This window comes from Crinia signifera, chromosome 4 (assembly GCF_055691185.1).
Source record: "Crinia signifera chromosome 4, ASM5569118v1, whole genome shotgun sequence".
Lineage (NCBI taxonomy): Eukaryota > Metazoa > Chordata > Amphibia > Anura > Myobatrachidae > Crinia > Crinia signifera.
The window spans coordinates 82,092,869-82,111,929 of NC_139220.1; the positions used below are offsets into that span (position 1 = coordinate 82,092,869).

Sequence of the window (19,061 nt, forward strand, 5' to 3'; positions counted from 1 at the left end):
CTTCTGTTGCCTGGTATCAGTATGACTCTTATTGCAGCCTGCTGTAGTGTCATAGTCTCGGATTAATTGTATGCACTGTACATAAACACATACTCATTACAGTACTCCCAGTTTCCCCAGTACAGTTTTGCTTTTTAGTGGCCGACATGGGCTTGGCCTGCTGGAACTCATCCATAAGAGGTGCTGTTGGGTGGATCACGTATTGCCTATTTCAAAATTGGGAATGTCGGAAGTAATATTAGAATACTACTGTCCTACATTTGAAAGCTACTACCAGATGTAAATATATTGCTGCAGAGCTTCTAAGCATGCAGTATACTGTACAGGCTTCCCAGACACAGGGGGACACTACAACCTCAACTTAACGTGACCGCATGCAGCTACAATAGTTTTAGGCTACAGAATAGTTAATCATCACAAGTAAAGCTGATGCCCAGAAAGGAAGATGGATACTTACCGCAGCCATTACCAACTCATTCAACTGCAGCCTATACACAAAAATAAGGAACATAGCCTGCCAGGTTTGCTGTGGCGATGCTAGAGTCATGGTCTTCTACATACATTGTTGCAACTGGATGCAGATATACAGTATGTCCCAAAAACGGCCATGACACCCATGCATTTTTATTTGCCACTAGCATTCCCACCCCCAAACAGTCACTTCCTGTCAATCACTCTGCTTTGTACACATCACTGCGAGTAATATAGTAGAGCAGGCATTTACAACCACGGTCCTCAAGGCACACCAACAGTGCAGGTTTTGTAGATATCCAGGCTTGAGCACAGGTGACTTAATTAGTATCTGAGGGATTCTGATTAAACCATCTGTGCTGAAGCCTATATATCACTAAAACCTGCACTGTTGGTGTGCCTTGAGGACCGTGGTTGGGAATGCCTGTATAGAGGTACCTTGGAGCATGCACATTGCGATCGAGATGCTGATCATTGTGTGAGCATTGACATAATGTACCAACGCTGATTAAGTCCTCTGGTCACTTCTACCACTAGCTATGTCATTTTCCTGCACAGATGTTGCTAATGCTAATACACCTACGGTAGTCCCAATACGCTATACAGCGTAAGATGCCTAGCGCAAGTGAGTTGTGTTTCAAATTCATTGCAGAATGTGCAAGTGCAATGCAACAACCACGTCACGCACCTGCACTGAGGGTGTGAAAGCCTCATGAACTGTGGAAATACTGTGGTCATGTAATGAAAGGCAATTTTATTTTTCTATTAAAGTGAGTATTCCCCCTCTCTCTATGGAGCACAGGAACATCCTGAGCCCCCTAAGGGTGCTAGCTCACATGGGAGAGCGGCTTACAAGTCCATAGATTTATGTCATAAAAACAGGTAAAAATACTAACAAATCATTATCATCTATGTATATAAAATGCTAACTCCTCCTCACCTCTATGAGGTGAAGTACCACCACTGACCACTAGAGGCCACATGACGGACCAATTTACTCATTTGTGTGCTAGAAGATGTCATACCAGAAAATGAAAGCAAAGATGATCTGTTTCAAACTTGCTGGCTATGGAGTGAGGGAGCTGTGAAGACAGAGAGTGGAAGTAGGAGCAGATAGGGGCTGGGGGTGGGGTGGAGAGTTTATGGGTTAAAAATGTCACAGCTCAAAGTGAAAGTAAAAAAGGTCACAGCTCAAAGTGAAAGTACATTGCAGAAGCCATTATTTTGATGGGCTTTTAACTAGTATATAATAAATGGCTAATTCTACTCCTCACCTATATGGGGGGGGGGGGAAGAATTAAAGTGTTTTGCGTGCCAGCGGGCAATGGAAGGCTATTCAAGTGTTGCTCCATTCAGAAACACACAGCCATGGTTGCTGACAAGGTTGTTCTATTGTGTCATTTTGACGGGCTGGTGACTAGTTGGTAATAAAGGGGTAGATGTATGAAGCAGTGATAAGGGAAGAGAAGTGATAAAGTGCCTGGTACTTTATCACCGGCCAATCAGTTTCTGACTGTTAAGTTACAGGCTAGGTTTAAAAAGGGACAATTGAAATACTGACAATCACTTTTGCATGCCGTTATACCTGCATGATGTAAATACCGATGGTCAAAATCCCGACAGGTACATAATACCAGCAGTTGAAATACCGATGATCTATATACCGACATGATCATAATGCCAAACATGTTAAAAACAGTACTGTACCGGCAAATTCGGTACAGTTGGAGGGTATGCGGTTGTAATATCGACATGGGCACTCAGGGACGGCCTTAGGCATAGGCAAACTAGGCAATTGCCAAGGGCATATGGAATGCCTAGGGGCACCAGCAGCTTCTGCTGAATAAAATGATATGCAGCATGCCTATATTCTGTGTGTAAATGAAGCTGTATCTGCATATGAAATAGTGTATTCATGGAAATCACTGTAACATAGCATTCCGTATGCAGGTACAGCCACAGTCGCACACAGAATATAGGCATGCCGCATATCATTTTAATCATTGGAAGCTCCTTGTGTGTGCTGGTCATAACAATGCAAATAAGACAAATTTTCAGCATAAAGGCACCCAACGTTAGCAGAACTGGCCAGGCGCTGCATGGCCTATTGAGGCAAGATGTACGAGGAAACATCTGTATCCAAGCAGAGGCAGAGGTCACAGTGTAAGCGGCTGTGTGAGTGCTGTCTGCGGGTGGGTTGGTTGTGCAATAGTGTTCGGCATATGTGTAAGGAGCATTATGTGTGTCATGTATAAATACATTAATAATAAGCGACATATGTGTAACAGGCATTATGTGTGTCATGTGTATAAGGGCATTAATAATGTGCAACATATGTGTAATGGGCATTATGTGTGTCATGTGTATAAGGGCATTAATAATGTGCAACATATGTGTAAGGGGCATTATTTGTGTCATTATGTGTATGAAAGGCATTAATAAAGGTTGGCATAATGTGTAAGGGGCATTATGGTTATAAGGACATTAATAATGTGTGTCATATGTAAGGGACATTACTGTGTGATATTATCAGGGGTGCCGAGAGAAAGGGGTAGGGGGTACAAATTACCAGGCCAAAGTCTGATGGAAGGGCCCAGTGGGGGACCCGGGCCCCCTACCTTTAAGTGACAACAGCAGCTGCAGCTCTTCTCTGCCCAGCACACACTGCTTTGTGCTGGGTTGCAGTGTGGCCATGGAGGTACTTAAAATACAATATTTTCTCAGGATTTTTTTCAAATGGTATAATGTGAATAATGTGAGGAGTAATGTACATAAGGTAAAGTGGTACTACAGTGTGATATAGCGTGAATAAGAGACACCATCGCATGATATAATGTGAATAAAGTTGCACTACAGTGTGGCATAATTTGAATTGGGGGTAAAATTGTGTGGCCATGCCCCTTCCCAGCAAGAATACACCCCTGTTTGGGCTGCGCAACGAATGTGTGCACTGTTTCTATTTAAAATATTGGGGTAGGAGCACCAAAATGATGACTGCTGTGATTAGGGTTGATGGTGCTGGGAAAGGGGAGCAGGGTCAGAGGCGGAACTAGTGGCGGTCCTAGGGGGGTACCAGCCAAAATCTTGCCTAGGGCGTCATTTAGGCTAGGGCTGGCTCTGTGAGCACTGTATTAATGCACCGCGTCCCCTCACTTGCTTCTGGTGCTATTATATTCCTCCTCTATGCCCACTGGGATAGTTTTTGTGAGAAAAAAAAAATCATGAAAAACTGTATTTGGTATTATTTGTGTCAATATATTGTCTGTCAGTATTGTGGTTCATCAGTGGTTTGTACCTTTCAGTGTTTTGATTGTCGGTATAGTAATGTTGTCTGTATTTCAATTGTTGGTATCCTGTACCTGTCGATATTTTGTCAATCGGCATTTGGTTGTGGGGATTTTGTCAATCGGTATTTCGTCCGTTGAATTAACTACATACTCTTAACACACTGTGGAAAATTTACTAAGATGGTATTTCTATTTCACATGGGATGTTGCTATGGGCAACCAATCAGATCCTGTCTATTATCTTCTAGAGGGTGCTAAATAAAAGCGGCAGGGGGGGCAGTTGGGAGTCCCCCTAGCATGGCCTGAAGGGAATAGACGCTGTGTGCATGGACAACAGCGATGCAGAGGGCAAAACCACGCCCCCTTTGCAAAATCCACACCGCTATCAGCCTCGCAACTGTCCCTCTTCCAAGCCACCAGAAGTTGGGAGGTATGCCCCATCTTAGTAAATTTCCTCCACTGTCTATTATTCAAGTGCATGTCATTACATAAAAACACAGCACGCTTGTTTCTGCTTTACAGCCATTTGAAACATTCAGGGTCTAGCTTAGAAATCGGGGAGCAGGTACATTATTTAGCTTAATGGCTAATTTCAATGTCACTAGCAGGACAAAAAGTAAAATGTGCAAAAAGCGTTAAAACCAAAATCACTTTTTGGAAAGCTTAGCTTTAATCCATCCCACCCAGCCTTCCTCAAGTCAGATACAGTGTATTTATATCTTTTAATTAAAGGAGGAGGCATCTGTAAGAAATGTGCAAACATGTCTCTTTTCCCGGTTGTATGCGGTTAAAGTCTAAAATGTCATAATTCAGCCTAAACTATGCCATACGGTACAATTTCTACTTTCTTGGCTAGTGTTTTTTGCTGTTGCCTAGTGAGCCTGATTTATAGTTTAATAATATAGCGAGTCTCTGGCAGAGCACCCAACGCACCAATTCATGTCTTTAGTAGGGACATTCTGGGAGGAAAAAAGGCTCTGGATGTTGATATGCCGCCACAGCAGCAGCATTGTGCTCCTTATTATAGTTCTATTTATGTCTTCTCTCGTAGTTAGTTTTTATTGTTATGGTTTGGAGGGGGGTAATGAAGAGGCTTCGAAATGAGCACTATGAACACAAACCTCAATTTCCATTCCCTTGCTGGAATATTTCATGCATACTGGTCAATGAGAATTCATGGAGCACAACCACATGAATATTAAAAAAGGAAAAGTGCTCTATGGAGTTAAAGTGTAATGTAGCTCTGCAGAATGCGTAAGAGATTTACAATCTGGGCTGTTTTAAGGCAAAAAAGTACAAAAAACAGATTACGGTATAGATGGTAGACAATGTCTAGGGTCGAAAGTCACTAGGTCCACACCGATGTGTGATGTGAAAGCACCACAGTCAATAACCCAGGTTGAATAACTCAGTATTTCCACCCGGGAAAAAAGAAGGGTTATACACGGGTCAGACCCGGGTTATTGTGCATTTATAACTGCAGACCCGGGTTATTTCCTTGCTCTGAGTAAAGAGTGCTGATTGGTTTCAATTTCCAGTCAGCTGAGGCCTGCAGAGCACACACTACTTGTCTGCACTGCACAGTGAGGGGTGAGGAGGAAATCTGTAGGCAAATCACGGGCACAGTCAGGGATGCGATAATTTATTGCAATGTCAGTAACAATTTGTTCACCCCCTCCTTTGTTCAGACCTCAGAAGTACTTTAAAAATGTCATCACACTGGTTTTAACATGGGTGACCCAGGTTGAGTAAAAATGCATCAACCCTGCAATAACCCGGGAATAGCCCAGGTGAATAATGCGTTATAAATGTCTCTGACCCAAGTTGGACCCGGGTTTGACTCTGCTTTTTTAGTCTGAAAGGGGGTATTAGATTGCATACAGGGGGACTTCATTTCACAAATTATATGACGTCTGAAGATAATTGGGTCAATGGCGTAACTAAATATGCGCCCCGCCCAAGCACAGTTAACAGCCCCCCCCCCCAATCCTGCCTTAGCCCTTTGCATCATGCCAGGACTTGCCGCATCTGTCTGTGGTCCCGGCTCTCCTGGCTCCTGCTGCTAATGAAAAGTGACACTCACAAAATGGTTGCCCCCATACAGCAGACTATTTTTAAGGATGCAAGAGGAGGCCGCCGCCTCCTCTAGCATTCTGAATAACTGTCTGCTGTATGTGGGCAGCCATTTTGTGAGTGTCACATTTATTAGAAGCAGGAGCCGGGAGAGCCGTGACCGCAGACAGATGCGGCAAGTCCTGGCATGATGCAAAGGGGTAAGGCAGGATTGGGGGGGGGGCTGTTAACTGTGCTTGGCACTGTGGGGGACATTTACCAAAATGGATTCGTAGAAAAAAGGGAGAAATACACCTTTTTTTTACGAATTTGTATTTTCGGGATTTACAATCCCAAAAATACAACAATTCGTATTCCTAAAGCTGGAACATTCGTATTTGTATTTACAAATACGAATGTCTACACCATCGATAGGATACGACAGGAATCCCCATTGAAAAGAATGGTGGTTCCTGATGTACTAAGCAGCCGTACTGATAATACGGCTGCTAAGTGGTGTAAAACACCCACGCAAATACGACAGGAAAATACACCTTGCTTTCCCTGTCGTATTTGCTTTAAGCCTGCATGGATCAGTCAGATCCGTGCAGGCTTTAGTGTAAAAAAATAGAAAAAAAAAATAAATATTAAAAAAAAAAACGGCGTGGGGTCACCCCCACAGCCGAAACCAGCACCAGGCTGACAGAGCCTGGAGCCGTTAATTAAAAATCAGGGAACCCGACAAATAGGGGTTCCCCGATTTTTAACAACCAGCCCCAGGCTCCAGGTCCGGGGCTGGTTCCCAAAATACGGGGGACAAAATGACTAGGGGTCCCCCGTATTTCAAGAACCAGCCCCAGGCAAAACCAGCCAGCAGGGTAATGCTACAGCCGGGGGGAGACTTTTTATACAAGTCCCCCCGGCCAATGCATTAACCCTACCGACCAGTCAGCCTGGCCAGGGGCCCTGGGGGAGTGGGGACCCCCCCAATAAAGGCCCCCCCCCCCTCCAGGACTTACCTGACCAGGCTGAAGCCTGGTGCTGTCCTCGATGCCCCTGGGCAGTGGGCATCGAGCTGATAAATGGTGTAAAAAAAAGATTAAACTAATACTGGGGCACTATGAGTGCCAGCAAGCCTCCCCCGCAAGCTGGGACTTGGAGAACCACAAGTCCCAGCCTGCGGGGCATTAAAGGGCCCGCTGGGTCTTGTAGTGCCACAGTATTAAAAATAGTACAATAAAACACACTGACACATACTTAAAATAAAACTTTAATACATACAAAGCCCACACATACTAATACTTACCTATCTTCTTTCCGTAGGTAGCCCTGGTCCTGTGTCGTCTTCTGGTCCTGTGTCGTCTTCTGGTCCATGTCGACGTCGCTGTCCATGTCGGCGATGGCGTCCCCGTCCGGATCCGACGAAATCCATGGAGGAAGCTGTGGAAGGAAACCATACTCACCTGTCCCAGGGCGACGTAGTCCAGGTAAGGGTCTTGGCAAAAAAACAAACCGACACGCGAAACCAGCCGGACAGCAGAGAGCCGCACAGTGTTTGTGTACATCGTGCGGCTCCGCCTCCCGAATGCCGCTATTGGCCGCCTTGCGGCCTAGCGGCCAATCAGGAGCCGCTTCAGCCTGTACGAATTCGTATTAGCGGCCGTATATATGGCCAGTTAATACGAATGGTTACACCATCGGAGGGTTACAAAGCAGTCGTATCTGACTGCTTTGTAATTTACCCTCCGGAACACGACTTTGCATACGACTGAAACAGTCGTATGCAGCCGTAGGGGAAATACCAATACGAAAAACTAGGTTTTTCATATTGGTAAATTTCCCCCTGTATGTCAACCTATGTCGACATGGATAACGTAAAAGTGTACCACATCCTTTTGCTTTGGGCACACTATTATATTCTCACTTTATGCCCACTTGAATAGTAAAGTACAGTCAATCTAGGGCATGTTGGCCATTCTTAGGTGCCAACCTGGTCACTGTTGACCATTAGTGGTCGATCTAGTGACTGCTGACCTAGACATAAACATCCATTTGCAGCCTTGCGTGTGGGGGTGAAATCATTCGATGATTGCCGACCATTAAATGATTTCTACAGCTCTCGCAGATCTAAGACACCTCTCTCCCTCTTTTATAGTAAAATGGGCAGGGTCTTAGGGATATACGATGTGGTATGTGAATCAAGTCAGATCATATTTGCCTACTTTTGAAAACCAGTTTCAGGGAGATTATAGTTGGTAGCAGAATTTTGCACAGCTCCCCAATGAGGGGGCATGCCATGCTCCACCCACAGGGCGTGTCTATTTCCATAGATGGAGAGATTGTGTAAAGAGATTGTACACGTTGCACCTAGAACTGTGGTTGTGTACTGCTACATCTGAGAGGAATCTTGAAAAATGACTGATATCCAAATGTACAGTAGATGAGCCCCACAGCAGTTAGTAAGAGATACTATACTTGCTAAAGTGCTTGGAAATGGTGCAGATGATACAATGTAAATGTATCTATCTCTCATTCCTTTGTCCCCCAAAAATGTAACAGTGTAATGTGGGCTAGGTGACATGAGGGAGATTGCTAGACTAATAGAAACATAGAATTTGACGGCAGATAAGAACCAAGTGGCCCATCTAGTCTGCCCCTTTTTTAAACATGTTACCTCAAACCATATTTGATCCTTATTTTTTTGTAAGGATATCAATATGCCTATCCCAAGCATGTTTACATTGTACTACTGTATTTGCGTCTACCACCTCTGATGGGAGGCTATTCCACTTATCTACTACTCTTTATGCGAAGTAATTCTTCCTCAAATTTCCCCTGAATCCCCTCTAGTGTCAGTGCATGTTCTTGTGTTCTGCTGCTTCTCTTCCTGTGAAGAATGTCTCCCACCTGTACCTTGTTAAATCCCTTGATATGAGGGAGAGAGGGAGATTGCTTCTATTTCAGAGAGAAATAACAGGCAGAATGTAGGAGGGTGGGTAACTATAAAGCTGTGTACACACAGGGGCGATAGGGGCTGAAATCGCTGGAAATATGGTCGCAGGCGACCATATTGCCAGTGATGGGAGTGTGCCCGGCGCGCTCCCATTTTCAGCCCCATTCTAATCACTGGTTGCAGGAGCTTGCTCCTGCGACCAGCTGATTACCTCTGCGGCACCGCCGACAGAGGTTCCCTTTCATCAGCAACCATCTCTGGTCGCTGATGAAAAGGAGAAACTGAGCAATATATTGCTCAGCCATGGCTGAGCAATATATCTCCCCCGTGTATGGGGCTTTAAGAGGGCTTTAAGATTTATCGCCGGGGCAAACTTCCATCACTGGCAATATGGTCGCCTGCGACCATATTCCCAGCGACTATAGCCCCTATCGCCCCCGTGTGTACACAGCTTAAGTAAGTTGCCCCCATCCCTAGCAGCCTATTTTACCTCCAGCTGGTTCAATCAGACAGCAACAATTGACAATAGGAACAGAAAAAAGAGGAGGGTAAATCACAGGCACTTATAGAATAGATGTTATAAATGGCAATGTCCAGTCCCAATTGACGATATATAAAGAAATAAAGTCCAGATACTGATAAAAAATCAATCCACTGTAATAAAATAGCCACAGGTAAAGTTCAGATGCTGATAAATAATTAATTCACTGTAATTCTTAAGGGATGGGAAAAGCTAATATGTACCTCCTCTCGCGTCTTATTCTGTGTGCTCTGTATTATCAGCGGTAATTGAGTTTAAACAGTCTGACTCACCGCTTTCTGCTGCAGCCATGGTCCCGGCTTCCAGCCGGGTGGGGGACAAGTATTTACGCTTCTCACGGGACAGACCCGTATTGAATATACAGTCCTGGACCTCAGTGCGGCTCTATTTTATAGATAAAATACCTGGAATATTGTAAGTGACCACGTCCACCTGCTCCTCCAACGCGTTTTGATCCACTAGTGGATCTAGTTTATCTATTAAACCGCACTGAGGTCCAGGGTCTTAGGGAGCCCCTCTCAGTTATAATTGTAACCAATAATCCTGTTACTTACTGTAGTCAGACAGCTCAGAGAGATCATAATAAGCAACAGCACTATTACTGCTTCTGTATGCGCTCCCCTACTCTGCACAGAGGCACCACTGGGTGTCACTGTATACAGTAGTTGGCCCCCCCTCTCCCAGTTATATAGTGGAGCTACGCAGAGCCGGCCTTAACCAATTCCCTAGGCAATATTTTTGGATGGTGCCATTTTGCACCTTTGTGCAGTGGGGGCGGCCCTTCTTTGAGGGTGGAGTTAACCTGCTCGCAGCCTAGCGAGCAGTTCCGAATTAGGCCCTTAGCAACACACAAATGTATATATATATATATATATATCAAATTAATCCACACAATATCCTTGTGCATCCTAATTGCACCGTGTTGCGACTAAGATGTATTTTATGGCTAAAAATAAGTAAAAAAGGAGATTCTTACACGACCTGGCATGCAGGGAGGGACTGTTTGGTGTGACTGCAGAAAAGATGTACAGTATGAGGACATATCTGTCCCTTCTTTTTTGGCAGGGGGGAGACATTTTTTTAGCTACTCTGTCTGTATGCCCTTATGCATCGCTATGCTCACATTGATCCAGCTACACCCATCATTCACTGGTATCGTCACTCGCACCCACCACCTTAAGACCGCCACCAACAATCAGGGAAGTCAGTTCACACCCACAGAGCAGTAGAGAACCTCGACAGGCACAGGCACTTTTCAGTGGGCATGGCCAAGCACCCTTAGAATAAAATACAGCATAAATAGCACCTCCATAGACCAGCATGCAGCCACATGTGCTAAGTTGAACAGAGCTGCTGACAGGTAACGGGGACCCCACTGGGACCCTTCATTAGCAAAACAATGGCAGTTGGGAGCTGACTGGCTGGACGTTTACTACTCTTTGGGCCAGATGTACTAAGCTTGAAAAGTGATAAAATAGAGAGTGATAAACCACCAGCCAATCAGCTGCTAACTGCCATGTTGTGGACTGTGTTTGAAAAATGACAAGTAGGAGTTCCTTGGTTGGTTGTTTATCACTTTCCATTGTATCACTTTTCAAGGCTTAGTACATCTCACCCTCAATTACTGTCACATGCATCTCTTTTTAAGGCTTAATACATCTTCACCCGCGTCATCAGGGAATTACCAAGAAAATGCCCAGCGTCTTCATGGGAACGCCCCCTCAACCCCATTCCCCCCAGCCGTGCTGTTGTGTGCGAGCGCACGGTTCCCCGTGGCCTGACTATGCAAGCACAGTAGCAAAACATCACTCCCCAACACGAACACGCAAATCAATCTGAATAAGGCCCCAAGTTTAGAAAAATCAAACAGCTAATACTAAGGCTAATTTCCTTGAAAATACTATTCACATCTACAGGGTAGTTTGCTCCATTACTGATGCAGCAACTACACACTTTAGTTTACCCCCTAACATTAGCTTCAGTATGTGCAATTATAGAGATGGCAGCTATACAGCATTGATGCCTGGCACTGTGGCCAGTTATGATACCACTTAAAATGAGCTAATGCATTTTGTCCTGTTGATTTCATGTCTTACGAATAATTCCCTATGCTTTTTCTAAAGGTTGAATTCAACGTTCCCCACAAACTTACATTTATATCAGAGTGTCAGAGAAACAGGGCAGTCGCAGAATGCACTGAGTCAGACTACCTGTATAATTACGCAATGGAAATAGGTAATTTTTATGCATTTTAGTACAGTATACTGTATATCGGAAAAGTAAATCACAGAAAATGTAAGAAACATATAAGTGTGTACTGAAGCTTTTTAAAAAACAATATACGTGTTGATCTATCTATCTATCTATATATCTATATATATATAGATATATATCTATCTATATATATATATATATATATATATATATAGATATATATATATATATAGATATATATAGGGAAAATTGAAAGGGCACTCACCAATTTTGTAAAACATCAAATATGATTTATTGCCATCTGACAACAAGACGTATCGACTTGACGTTACGTTTCGGTCTAAGACAGACCATCTTCAGGATAAGGTGCAGCATTACAAACAGCAATTAGCAGACGAGCAACCTGGCGTCCACCCTCCAGAGAGGATACACCTACACTGCCTCACCGGGTCAGCATATATACCCCTGGAAGTGATGTCATAACTGGCCTAATTAGACAAGATGAAATGATTCAATAGCGGCAAAAATCTCCCTCACGCCGCCGGGCCGGAAGTATGCGGTGGGTACCAACTGGCGTCCGCGAAAGTGACGTTTTGCGTTCCATCACCCGGAAACGGGTACTCAGGCTAGTGCGAAGTCATGGTAACCACACGCCGCCCGGTTCATCGGTACCATCAGATGGATTAGTGTTCTCAATGGGGCTCGTAAGAATCAGATCACCGGGGAGGAAAAAATTAAGTGTCACAGCTGGCTTTGATTTTCAACATAAACATAAAGCCGGACTGAAGGTTTTTATATTCGATCAGCGCTTACATATTCGCTTACATATTAGTGCGCGAATATGTAAGCGCTGATCGATTATAAAAATCTTCAGTCCGGCTTTATGTTAATGTTGATGGATTAATAACCTGTGTCCTAATGTTGGATCTTATGGATAAACAGACTTGAGGAATAAGGTCTACTGGAGTCAGGTTGTCAGATATTAACCCCTTATTTAGCTTATTCTCTGTGTCCTTAACAAATCTACAAGCCTGTGAGGCCAACTTCTATGAAAGTAATTTCTGCAGTTAAAAAGCCTGGTCCAGATATATACAAAAGAATATCTGTTTTCCTTATTTTTGCTTAGTTTGAGTTATTTTTCTGGTGGCAGTGATCAGCTTTCATGTGCCTGGGTCTGGGAGGAACATATACTTGAGGATGCGGAACATACAGTATTAGTAGAGGTTGTCCTCTTGGTGAAACAGTATTGCAGTAGCATTGCACTAACCTGTAAACAGGAGTAACACAATGGCTGGGGAAGATACCAATTTTTCCAGTGACCAATGAAACCCCACGGAGCCATCCTTCCTGGAATTTCCCCAGGACACGGATGCCTTCTCCCTGCTGGAGGTCTATCTCATCAGGTCCATGAGCTGTGTATGGCTGGAGAGCTACACACCTATCAAAGGATAACAACGTGAAATGTCCTGCAGGCATGCACGTAGATTATGAGTAAAAAAATGCTAAAATAATAAGATACTTTAAACAATGAACACATAATGTTGGCTGTGTATGTTAATACCAGAATGACGATTTAATAAAGTTGGTGTACTTGTATTTATAGACTTATATCATCAGCACTATCATTGTAGAACACAGGATCTCAAGGACCCCACACAGGTCATGTTTTCCAGGTCAACTTTTGTTTTTTAAAATGTGACAGTTGGTGATACACAGTGGTCCTGCTGGGTGACCTGGAAAACCTATATGAGGTTTTAGTAAAAAAGAGAAAGAAAAGTAGTCATGGCGGATGCACACCACATGTATTTTGTAATTATTGGATCTTAATGAATAATGTTTACGAATTTTTATATCTTATGTGGGGAATCCTTTTAATCTTTATTGTGAACTGGATTCAGGATATACCCACAGTAGTTAGGCGAAATACAAGAGGTTAAAATTACTTACATACAACAAGTACAGACATTTGGTGATAAAGATAAGAATAAGTGTAGAATAGTATTAAAATATAGGTAGACCGGATCAGTATGGTGTGATGCCTGTCTTTTTAGGCTTGGGATTTCTGTCCCCTGATATACTCGCTGATGCGATACGATCCCTTGTGGGTATCAGTAATTTATATATTGCCTATACTGGCACATCAGATTACAGAGTTTGGATATCAGTACTGGGCCTTCGTTAGCCCTTATTGGTGGGTGATTACTTATATTCTGTGCAAAACCTGTGGCATATAGCCAACCCCTCAGATGCAGATGAATTTTCTCATGTGAGATTCGTGTTTAATTTTATTACACATTCAGTGGATGCTGTTAGGGTTTATTGAGGAGAGATAATACTCTCTTCAGCAGTTTTTAACTTTATTTGTTAATTCTGAACAGGTTTAATTACAAACTAGAAAGTATCTGTCTAAATTGAGTGTATTTATATCACTACAGTATCTTTGACTAGTTTGTTGCATCAGAATGTAATTCACTACAATGTGGCTAACTAGGTTAGACTGTTATTGGGCGTTTACTGGTTTGTTATTCTATATTGTTAATCCAGTATGCAGTGAGATGCTGCCACCTACTGGTGGGAAACAAGTTATGCACCCACGAAATTCCAGAATTTTCAGTCACACAGTACAAGCTTAAAAATTATTTTGACAGTTTAACTGAGGTATAATTCCTACTACACACACATACAGTCCTGTGTCTACACTATAAACACAGATTAGAACACGTGTTTCGCACTAGCTTCTTCAAGCTAACCAGAGAATGATCTCACCTATGCGCTATTTATTAGTTAGAACCGCCAATCAATAGGCATGGTTCAGGTCACAATCTGTATTTAGCCAATGAGTATGTAGGAGATGCTGGCGTCATTGAGGCTTATTTCCGCCCTTTCAATGACGTTTCAGCGTCGTGACCTCATTGCGCAGGTCACCTGACCTGCGTCGCGTGTCACGTGATGTGCGCTCCACCAAAGGGCGGAAATAAGCCTCAATGACGCCAGCATCTCCTACATACTCATTGGCTAAATACAGATTGTGACCTGAACCATGCCTATTGATTGGCGGTTCTAACTAATAAATAGCGCATAGGTGAGATCATTCTCTGGTTAGCTTGAAGAAGCTAGTGCGAAACACGTGTTCTAATCTGTGTTTATAGTGTAGACACAGGACTGTATGTGTGTGTAGTAGGAATTATACCTCAGTTAAACTGTCAAAATAATTTTTAAGCTTGTACTGTGTGACTGTGAAAATTCTGGAATTTCGTGGGTGCATAACTTGTTTCCCACCAGTAGGTGGCAGCATCTCACTGCATACTGGATTAACAATATAGAATAACAAACCAGTAAACGCCCAATAACAGTCTAACCTAGTTAGCCACATTGTAGTGAATTACATTCTGATGCAACAAACTAGTCAAAGAGACTGTAGTGATATAAATACACTCAATTTAGACAGATACTTTCTAGTTTGTAATTAAACCTGTTCAGAATTAACAAATAAAGTTAAAAACTGCTGAAGAGAGTATTATCTCTCCTCAATAAACCCTAACAGCATCCACTGAATGTGTAATAAAATTAAACACGAATCTCACATGAGAAAATTCATCTGCATCTGAGGGGTTGGCTATATGCCACAGGTTTTGCACAGAATATAAGTAATCACCCACCAATAAGGGCTAACGAAGGCCCAGTACTGATATTCAAACTCTGTAATCTGATGTGCCAGTATAGGCAATATATAAATTACTGATACCCACAAGGGATCGTATCGCATCAGCGAGTATATCAGGGGACAGAAATCCCAAGCCTAAAAAGACAGGCATCACACCATACTGATCCGGTCTACCTATATTTTAATACTATTCTACACTTATTCTTATGTTTATCACCAAATGTCTGTACTTGTTGTATGTAAGTAATTTTAACCTCTTGTATTTCGCCTAACTACTGTGGGTATATCCTGAATCCAGTTCACAATAAAGATTAAAAGGATTCCCCACATAAGATATAAAAATTCGTAAACATTATTCATTAAGATCCAATAATTACAAAATACATGTGGTGTGCATCCGCCATGACTACTTTTCTTTCTCTTTTTTACTAAAACTACTATACTTAGTCGATAGGATAGCACCCCCCGCTAGCAGAAAAATATATAGCGGTTGAAATACCCTGATTTCACAGGGCAAACAATTTCCTTCCTTTGTGTGCAGATGTCAACCCCACCCCCCTCCTAAACCTATATGAGGTCCTGAGGTCCTGAGGACTGAGTTCGAGGGGTGCCGGATGACTGTCTGACAGGGGGGGATCTCGATGGTCAGTGTCCCGACGTCGAAATCCCGACTGCTGGTACTCCGACAGGGGGGATACCAACTCACAGGGGCTATCCTCCCTTGTGGGGGTCCACTTCTCCCATATCCTTCCTTGTGGGGGTCCACTTCTCCCTGTGACGGAGCACCACCTGTCAGGATTCCGACATCGGGATACTGACCATCGGGATCCCCCTTGTTGAACTGCCATACCACATCCGAGTTTGAAAACCACTGTTGTAAAGTATTAGCAATTGCAGTCAAGCAGTTTGTAGGCATTGTATATGTTAATGCATCTTAAAGCTTACATTAAATTATTTATATTAAACTAATGAGTTTTGAGACAAAAAGTGAAAGTGACAGTACTTATACAGCAAAACCATTACACCCGAGACCCCACGAAAGATGGACAGAAACTAAACTAAAAAGAGCTGTAAAAACAATTTATTAGATTTAATTTATTAGATCTGGTGGGCTAATGGATAAAAGGGATAACTTCAGAAGAATCAAGCATTCACTATCTGTCAAGAACTTAAGGTCCATACACACTGGACATTTTTGGACAGCTATTATCGGGTAAAATCGCTAGGCTGAAAAAAAATTTCAGCCATTTTTCCCAGGGTGGGTGGCTTTCCATAGCGGGATGCTATGGAAAGTCACCCACTCCCTTGCTCATCTGCTGGTAATAAATACTGCGTGCATCAGCACTCACCACTTATCGTTAGGTGACTGGGTGTGGGAACCCAGTTGCTATTGCCCAGCAGTCCTGGTTGCCTCCTGAAGGCTAAGACTTCACCTTTATCAGCCACATTTGTGGGATCGAATTAGGTCTGGCCCCACTCCGGTGCCTCCTTGTCTTATGTGGGACAAGGCTGCTTCAGGAGGCTGAGTACCGCAAAAAGAGGGTGAAAAGCAGCCCACACACCAGCCCCTCTGACCTTGGGAGAATGGCTCCACAGGTGCAACAATGCACAGGATGACACTTAAGATACACAGTAGTCACAGAGCAGATCATGTAACAATGCACATGATGTTGTCTGGGACAACAACCACAAAAACATAGATGGTGCAACAATGCATAATGTGATATAAAAAAACACAGAAGGGTTATGCTGGAGACTCAGGAACTGTGGGTAAATCTCAGCAGCCCACCGTCTCAAGCAGGGAATGCAAAAATGCAATAAGATTAAATATAACAATAAGAAATACAGCAGGCACTGCAGAGAGTGTTCCTAACTTATCTGAAGAAATAGAGAGGCTGTGATAGCAAGAGTTATTCTCTCAGGCTTGACAGGCACAGAAACTGGCAAGGGCTGACAAAGGCACTGCAGACCGGGACACCAGCAGGACACCTAATTGAACGGAACTATCACCAGCATCAGCGCAATGGCCGAGCTGGGTTTTATTAAAAAACCCGCCCTTGCCTGACATCCCCCAGCTCCCCCCGTCAGCATCTGAGCGGACGGTGGAGTGTCCGATGCTTCCAGCTGCTGGAGATCTGAGGAGGCACGGGCAGCAGGGATGGACCTTGCCAAAATCTTGCCACGAACTGAGCGCCCTATTCGACACAATAGGGGCACTTCCGAATAAGCTGTGCACTTTCGAATATGGCGTGAATTCCGTACAGAAAACGATCGGTCGGAACAATCCGAACAGGTGGTGGAGAGGGGCGTAAAGGGCTGTTTGGGCTCATTACCATATGCATACGCCGCACGCGTTTCATGGGCGTTCCCATGAAAACGCTGGGCGTAGGTATGATAATCCCGCCATGACGAACGTGTGGGGGGCAGACAGCTGACATAGCCAGATGTCTGCTGCCCACCCATATCCCTGCTTTCGCATGGAGAAATGTCTGAGTGGTCTGGTGCACTTGGAGCTGTCTGACCATCGGAGGATGGGGGAGGTTCCCACAGATGGGGGAATTGTTCACATGAAAAATCCACTCACGGTCCGTTCACCCTGCGTCTTACCACATTCGGTCGGTGTGAGCGATCCGTACGGTAGGCGGGGCTAAGAACATTCGGTGCCCGTCCGAAAATACATATCCGTCTGAGTCAACTAGAATAAGGGCCTATGGGGCAGATGTATCAATGTCGTTTTAACTATTGTTAATTAACGGGTCCCGCTTCTCCTGCATAACGAGTAGAAGCGGGCACTCGTTATGGGGAGATGTATTAACCCCCCCCAAGCCGATAAGGAGAGCCGTTATGCCCAGTGTTAACGGCTCTCCTTTTCGGCTCCCCCGGCGCCCCGCGCATGCTCAGTGCGCTTCCCCCCCCCTGTCCGGCTCTAATGGGCATGTGCGAGATCTCGCAAAAAACGCGAGATCTCCAGCGCAGCCCGAGCCAGACGCAGGGCTAGCGTTGTCCCCACAGTGGGGGATAGGACAACGCTAGCCCTGAACTGGCGAAGGCTGTTAATACATCGCCCCGGCCGTTAATCCCTGGGGGGGATTGCAGGGGACAGCCCCGCCGAGCGTAACTCGTTAGGTGCGCTAGTAATACATTAGGAAAATCGTAATCCCCCCCCCCCCCAGTTAACCAGCGTTAAGTGCATTTTTGTACTTAACGCTGGTTAGTACATCTGCCCCTATGTGTTTAAAGAAGAGGGCTGAGTCAAGTATAACTCCAAGACAGCGCACTAGGGGGCAAGATGAGCTACAAGTGCCATCAATAGATAAACGATAGGGGGAAGTGAGATTGTGTGTAATGGCGTTTAGATGATAACGGCTAAATGTATTGAGGGAGATTTATCAAAGCTTGGAGAGAGATAAAATACCAACCCATCAGTTTCTAATTTAATTTTAAAGGATATGTTTGAAAATGACAGGGAATGATTGGTTGGTACTATATCTCTCTCTTTGATAAATCTCCCCCATAACTTATTTTTTCTTTTTAATGTTTGAATGTACAGTATGTCAAGGAAAGTTTTTGGAATATGGGTCTACTGTACTGATCACTAATGTGAGAATTTGCAAATTACTGCACATGTGAATCGTATGCATAGTGTATGAAAGAAATGATATATGCGTATGTATTGTGATTGCAATGTGGCCGCAGTTTGACTGACAGGAATCTGGAGTTTGAGGGTGGTAACCTGTTGTTTTGTGGGAGTGGTTGAAAAAATGCAGGTGGGCCCAGCAGTTTTTGAGGATGTCTGAAACGTAAACTATACAGATGGAGCGGCTCTCGTTGGAGCAGCTCCCAGCATGACTATCGCCATGTGACAGGTCCGCTATCCAC

The 19,061-nt window shown here is 43.9% G+C and overlaps 1 protein-coding gene across 2 annotated transcripts in view; it reads right to left on the reverse strand.

The window, feature by feature from the left end:
• The window catches only part of SH3RF2 (SH3 domain containing ring finger 2), a 164,630-nt gene that overhangs the window by 25,132 nt on the left and 120,437 nt on the right, over positions 1-19,061 (reverse strand). For both annotated transcript variants that reach the window (XM_083181912.1, XM_083181910.1), the window contains exon 8: positions 12,786-12,956. In XM_083181912.1, coding sequence (XP_083038038.1) covers positions 12,786-12,956 — 171 coding nt within the window. The remainder of the gene's footprint in view (positions 1-12,785; positions 12,957-19,061) is intronic.